General features: G+C 35.5%; 1 protein-coding gene across 2 annotated transcripts; it reads left to right on the forward strand.

Moving 5' to 3' along the window:
* Positions 1–1,946: 1,946 nt before the first annotated feature.
* On the forward strand, positions 1,947–6,299 carry LOC113302437 (phosphatidylinositol N-acetylglucosaminyltransferase subunit A-like). 2 transcript variants are annotated; one of them, XR_003336892.1, is made up of 11 exons: positions 1,947–2,074; positions 2,209–2,276; positions 3,522–3,663; positions 3,776–4,348; positions 4,525–4,679; positions 4,814–4,904; positions 5,064–5,184; positions 5,261–5,364; positions 5,452–5,542; positions 5,646–5,752; positions 5,944–6,296. XR_003336892.1 is itself a non-coding variant. In XM_026551343.1 (11 exons), the coding sequence occupies exons 3-10, from the start codon at positions 3,529–3,531 to the stop codon at positions 5,724–5,726; spliced, it is 1,347 nt and encodes a 448-aa protein (XP_026407128.1). In that variant the 5' UTR covers positions 1,947–2,074; positions 2,209–2,276; positions 3,522–3,528; the 3' UTR covers positions 5,727–5,752; positions 5,944–6,299. The 2 variants fall into 2 exon arrangements, 1 of the variants encoding a protein (XP_026407128.1); XM_026551343.1 differs by having other exon boundaries at positions 5,064–5,180; positions 5,944–6,299.
* Positions 6,300–7,209: the final 910 nt, after the last annotated feature.

Here is a 7,209-nt window from a genome sequence, read left to right on the forward strand (position 1 = left end):
GATATCATTCGATCGATCCAACGACCGAAAACGTTCAGATCATTTTGTCTTATATGGAATGGTATCCCCTTAGTAGGACTGGTATCAGCCCTTATAAATCATGCAAAATCATGGAAAAGGACCACCGGTTAAAACCAAATTCATGAATGGACCCACTATTAAACGGGTCATCAAAACTAGAGTAGCTATCAGTTCCTAGTACAGGGATTTGTGCCGGGTTTCTGGATCTGAATCCTGATACCGGCCCACGGCTATTGCTAAACTAGGAATTACTAGTTAATCCACTTTAGGAAGAACCAGTTACTGTGTAGTCCATCATCAGAAAACAATTACTCGCTGGTCCAAAAACATGCTTTTGGACCAGATTTTTTATTCTCTCGTCCAACATACGTGCAAGGTGTTTTATGTGTATTTCATAAATGTCGTAATTATCCCTCCGTCCAATCAATACCTAACATAAAAACACGTCAAGCATATTATTTTTATTTTTCAGATCTGAATCGATTAAGAAGAAGAAGACCGAGAGCAGATTCATGAAGAAGAAGAACAAAGAAGAAGAAGATATAATTCAATTGAAGAAGAAGAACAACAAAGAAGAACAAGATATCATTCCATTAATAGATCAGCGAAGAAAAAAAATAAAGAGATATGGATTTAATCAATATTGGGATTCTTAACTTTTTAATTTATTTCCTCGTCTGGATCTGTTATTCAACATTGAAAACGAAGGTAGTCCATTCAAAATGATATGATTTAGTTTATTAAAGTGAAGATTAATACTTCTTTCGTCTCCGGTTAGTTTTGATTTCAATTTTTTGTTAATTTTATCTTTGATCAAATTGTTTTGGGTTTTAGGTTCGTATAAAAAAGATTGGGAGATTTTGTACGATCCTACAATAACCCAATTGTTTTTCTTTTTTTGTACATATGTTCATTCAGAACATATTGAATCATCAACATTTTCCTTTTATATATATTTTCTTTCAGTACATATCAACATGTATTGTTGGATCATCTACTCTTTTTTCTTTTGTACTTTTTTTTTTCTTCTGTACATATTTTCCTTGAGTAAAAATTAATATGTATTGTTGTATCAATATGTACTATTGAATCATATACTTTTCCATTGATACACGTTTTTGTTCGGTACATATCAATATGTATTATTGGATATGTATTGTTGGATCATCCACTCTTTTTCTTTGGGTACGTATTTTTCTTTAGTACATATCAATATGTAGTGTTGGATCATCTACTCTTTTTTTATTTTGTGCTCTTTTCCCCTCAGTACATGGTTTCCATGAGTACATATCAACATGTACTATTAGATCAATATGTACTGTTGAATCATACTTTTTCCTTCAATACATATTTTCCTTCGGTACATATCAATATGTATTGTTGATCAATATGTACAATTGGATCTTGTACTCTTTATTTTTCTTTGTACTCTCTTCTTCTACTGTGGTATTTGTGTATTCTTTGTATTCTTCGATCTTGTTTTTATCAGGATTCACCAAATGTAAATTTCTCCATGGTTTTAGTAAAATAGGGTTTTCTTCAATCTTTTTTCAATATGTATTATTGATCAATATGTACAGTTTGATGAGTTTGTTTGATTTTTTTGTTTGTCTGTTTGATGATTTCCTTTTTAACATTTCAGTTTGTTTGGTTGGTTTGAAAATTTGATTTTTCATTTTGATTATTTTTGCTCTAAACCTAATCATATTTTAGTTTATTTTTGATGTTTTGATTTTGCAGTTTTCATTACTCTTGATCGAGAAGAAAGAACGAAGAAGTTGTAGAGAAGAATAAAGAAGGAAGTAGTGGGAGGAAACGGTTAAAGCGTGAGTAAGGATAGCCTGGTAACTTTACATATGTTTAAACCTTTTTGGACTAAAGGATAAATGTTTAATCCCGCTGGACTAGCCACTAACCCGGATGGGGTTTAGTGGACTAAACAGAAAATCCCTCATTGCTAAAAATCAAAATGACCTATTCGTTTTTACATTTGTAGAACTGATCTGAGCTGCTTCAGAAGAGATTTGTCTGAAACACCAAGTGAATTCGCAAGGTTATAATTTTACTGTTTGTTATCTTGATTCTTACTGATCTTCAGCAATTCAATCTCCATAATTTTATTACAGCCAGGGGGAATTCTTGGTCTTGTGTTCATTTACCAATCCAGAATACTTTGTTTTGTTTCAGAAAGTGGTGAACGAAAAGGGTTGTCACACAGATTCTGTGCTTGATCTTGATTGGAACAAGAAATTCAAGTAAGCTTCAACATTTGGGTAGATAGTTTTTTCTGTTTCATTAATTATTGGCTTTGCTAATGTTGCTTTCTCAGTTAATACTCAATCCTATGAGTGTGTTTTTGAAAATGCGGAATGATGAAATGTTTGTTAAACGAAAAGAAGATTCATAAGTATTTGTGAAGTCTGTACAGATATCATCTGGTGTTTATTTGGAATTTTGTTTAGAAAATGTGTTGTTAATGTGGGTGTGTTTTTGAATGCTTGAAAGGTGTTTACTGAAATGTTCAAAAGGGTTGTTTAAAATAGACCAACTAAACATTTTCAGTGCACTTGTATAAGAGCAAGATCGAGGTTAATACTTTCTAAGAGAAATTTTAGCATGAGGTGTGGTATGAGCATTTTACTTATTACACTACTAGAAACTTAATAAGTTCTGGATATTGTTGCAGACTTTTCTTTATGTAGAGATCTGATCAGCTTAGCTTATTCAGATGTCGATTGGTCAAGACTCTAAGACCCCACTTTGTACTCATTTAGTGTGTAACTTTTTTTCGTTGCAAATTTTTGAGTTCTAAATTTTGAACATCGGCTACTTGCATGGTAGAATTATTTTCCTATCTTATTCACTTACGTGCCTTAGTATATGCACTGAATTTTTAAATTTCATACCATAAACTTCAAACTCCGACTAATTCATAATGGCAATCTGGAAAAATATCAGAAAATGCAAAAAGGAAAAGAATAAATGAACTTGTAACTAAACAGTTTGAGGAAGAAAAGATACTTCAGTAGCTGACAGCAACATCTTGAGCAAGGCCTCAGTTTGTTTTTATGTATGACTCTAACCAAATGGATTAAAAAAATATCAATTGCTGCTGATTAGCAAAATGAAAAGTTTGTTTAGGCAACCATTAACTTGCACAATAAAATAAGTGGCTCTTGCAGTTGTATGGCTTAAGGAGCAAGATTGTGTACCCACCTGTTTATGCCCTGCTTCATTCATTCAAAGATACCAATAAAATAAGTGGCTGGAGGGGTCTTCTAGATAGCTTTATGGAATTTTGGGTTTTAGCCGAGTCTCGAATCTTCGTACTGTACCATCTCCTTTTTCGAGACTTGTATCAGTTCATCAATTTAGTTGCATTAATTTGTTAGTGAGTCCAAGATGGTTTAAATGCTGGTATTATTGCAAGCGGATTCATGAATACATCGAAATATGCTAGTAGTCTGATGTTTTTGCTAACGAGTTTTCTGTTGCTACAGTTGCTTGATGCCATCAAACACAATGGATCAAAAGAGACGCCTAAGAATATTGATGGTATCTGATTTTTTTTACCCTAACTTCGGTGGTGTGGAGAATCACATTTATCTGCTCTCCCAATGTCTTCTTAAGCTTGGTCACAAGGTGAGAATTTAGTATCTTAAGGAGCTCTCCTTTTTGTTCGTCCTATTACAGTGAATCACTACATTATGTTTTCCTTTTGGTATTTACGCAATTCTGATCATGGCCTCTCTAGGTAGTTGTTATGACTCATGCTTATGGAAATCGTTCTGGGGTGCGGTATATGACGGGTGGTCTGAAAGTCTACTATATACCATGGAAACCATTTCTCATGCAGAATACATTGCCAACCTTCTACGGGACACTTCCAATTGTACGGACAATCCTTGTTCGGGAGAAAATTTCCTTGGTGCATGGACATCAAGCCTTCTCAACTCTTTGTCATGAAGCTTTGATGCATGCACGGACCATGGGATACAAAGTCGTATTTACTGATCATTCACTCTATGGGTTTTCTGATGTAGGAAGCATTCACATGAATAAGGTACTGCAATTTACTTTGGCAGATGTGAATCAGGCAATATGTGTTTCTCATACAAGCAAGGAAAATACGGTCCTGAGGTCCGGATTACCCCCAGAAAAGGTCTTCATGATACCAAATGCTGTTGACACGGCTATGTTCACACCTGCACCAGAGAAATTGAGTCGTGATGAAATTATTATCGTTGTGATAAGCAGACTGGTTTACCGGAAGGGGGCTGATTTGCTTGTAGAAGTCATTCCTGAAGTCTGCCGTTTGTACCCAAATGTAAGTTTGTCGAGCTCTGAATAGTTTCTTGTTAAATGTGTCAAAAGTATTAAACTATAATTTGTTAACTATGATAGTTTGATAAACCTACCTGCTAGTGGAAGGGAATCCCTGATTAGTAAATTATTTCGCAACTCTCTGATGTCATTCATCTAACGCTAAACATCTGTCTGAAGGTCCGATTCATTGTTGGAGGGGATGGCCCTAAACGAGTGCGTCTGGAAGAAATGAGGGAAAAACATTCTCTTCAAGATCGTGTCGAAATGTTAGGGGCAGTTCCACATGCTCAAGTACGGTCTGTCTTAATTACTGGACATATCTTCTTGAATAGGTACGCATGGAATTTGCGCATATGCAGTTACTCATTTTCAACAATAACTTATCAAAGTGGACTTGGGGCAATGCAGCAAGTTATCTAAACTTTCAAGGCACAATTTTTTCTTTCTTTCTTTTTTTTTTTTGCAGTTCTCTGACAGAAGCGTTCTGTATAGCAATATTGGAAGCTGCTAGTTGTGGGTTGTTAACCGTCAGTACACGAGTAGGAGGTGTCCCAGAGGCATGCACCTTGCCACATCCTCTCTCTAGCTTGCCTGTGTATTTATTTACTAAATCTATTTAATGTCTTAATTGATTGTAGATGAAAATGGTTTCCTCTGTGAAAGGTTTATCTCGTTCCTATAATCACAGTTGGTTCTTCCTTTTTTCTGTCACGCAGGTACTTCCTGATGACATGATTGTTCTGGCAGAACCGGTACCAAGCGACATGGTGCAAGCAGTAAAGAAGGCAATAGACATACTTCCGAATATTGACCCCCAAGCTATGCACCTTCGTGTGAGTGAGTCTAGTCATCTTGAACTTAGTGTCCCCATTTTTGCTTCATAATAATATATTTTTGTTGCTTTTCCTGCCAGTTGAAACAATTATATAGTTGGCATGATGTGGCCAGAAGGACTGAAGTTGTATATGATCGTGCATTGACATGTTCTGAAGAGAATCTTCTGCCACGCCTCTCACGGTAGTCTCCATTTAGAATTATGCTCAATTTCAAGTACTAACTGTGCCACCTAACATGTTGCTTACATAAATTGTCATGTTATTATAGGTACCTTACTTGTGGTGCTTGGGCTGGCAAACTTTTCTGCTTGGTTATGATCATAGATTTCTTGTTATGGCATCTCTTACAACTATGGCAGGTAATGCCTGCACTATTCATTGTTTTCGGTGGTCTTTCAGCTAGTATTTTCTTGTCCTTCCCCATTTTGCTTCTTTTTTGCTTAGTCTTTGCATTTTCATCAGCCCTCTGAAGATATAGATGAGGTGCCTGATTTTGTGCTTCCTCATCAAGAACAAGAAGCTTCTCGATCTCACCAAGATTAAAGCCTAAGCTAGCAGGCTCCTGATTGGTAAGTTTGTGGTTGGTGTTAGGGATTCTCTCCTTTGACCCTGAATCACTAGCTACTGAGACTGTTAATAACTGTCACCGATACCGTTTTGTTGGTTCTTTTATGTATTGGTATCTTAAATGCTAAGTTTCACTTTTCTTATCTCACGGCAAGTTCTTTTATATATATCATTTGCTGATTGGCGTCAACAGAATGAAGAATGGTTCACACTACAGAGTGTGATGATTTGCATGTGAAGCACCTAATCAGTGGGTCAATTGGTCGAAATAGCTGAACAATGGCATCAGAAGATCCTTCACATAATCCTACTTAAAGCTGACTACACCCAATTCAGCTTTGGAAGACCACACCGCGTTGAACCGCCGAACAGGAAAAAGATCACAAGAAAGTAAACAGTACACTACCCTAAATGAAGAACTTCAGTGCATGTACTGTTGTTTTATATATATTATTAATATCACAGATCCATTTTGCGAGTATGGTCAAGTTTCAAAGTAAATATGGTCAAATTTCAAAGTAATAACAAAAAACACCACCTTTTTTCTTCTTTTTTGTTTTACCTGGCTAAATTGGGCCTATGCCACTTAATTGGGCCCTATAACTACATGACAAAATAGGGTCATTAGGAAGTAATTTGTAGAATCCCCTTATCCACTATTTATGTTAATGCCTAATATGCTCTTATTAAATTAGTGATGATTAATTAAGTTAGTATTAGTTAAATTAATTAGTGTTTGAGTTAGTGTTAGGACTAGAGTAGAAATTCATTTCCTCTTTTAAGGTTTGGAGGGAAAAAAGAAGTAGAGGGAAAAAAGAAAAAATTAGGGTTTGTGATTTTCTTAGCAAAAATGAAACTTTATAGTGATGATGAAGACTCCAGTAGTGATGAAGAAGTGCGTGCATCAGATTATCATGATTTCGATCCTACCGAATTGGATAATTTGTTGAAAGAAGAAGAGGATGTCAACCAAAGAATGCTTGAGGATATTATTCAAGCACAAGAACAATTTCGTCGGGAAGAAGATGATAATGCTCTTAATAAACAGGTATGAGTTGTAACGATCTAGAAACATGTCCCAATCGCCCAAAAAGGGAATTTTTTTCAAAACTTTAACCCGGAATCGGTTTATTCGATAACACTACATAAACCGATTCTGGATAAAATCCCCAAATTGGGTACAGAAATAGGTCTTTGTTCATTACCATATGAACCGATTGTAGTAAATTTTTGGCGCGATGGGTACGTGACCAGAATCGGTTTTTGCTGGTGATGTTCATAATCTGATTTCTTCAGTTGAATAATCACGTAAGTCGACAATCGGTTTATTTTCGTGTATATGTAATCCGATTTTAAAGTTCCAGGAGAAATGTGAACAACAATCGGATTATATGACACGAGACGTGAACCGATCGTGTACTTTGAAATTTTTTAGACTAATCTTAAATCGGTCTTTATA

This window comes from Papaver somniferum, chromosome 1 (genome assembly GCF_003573695.1).
Source record: "Papaver somniferum cultivar HN1 chromosome 1, ASM357369v1, whole genome shotgun sequence".
NCBI lineage: Eukaryota > Viridiplantae > Streptophyta > Magnoliopsida > Ranunculales > Papaveraceae > Papaver > Papaver somniferum.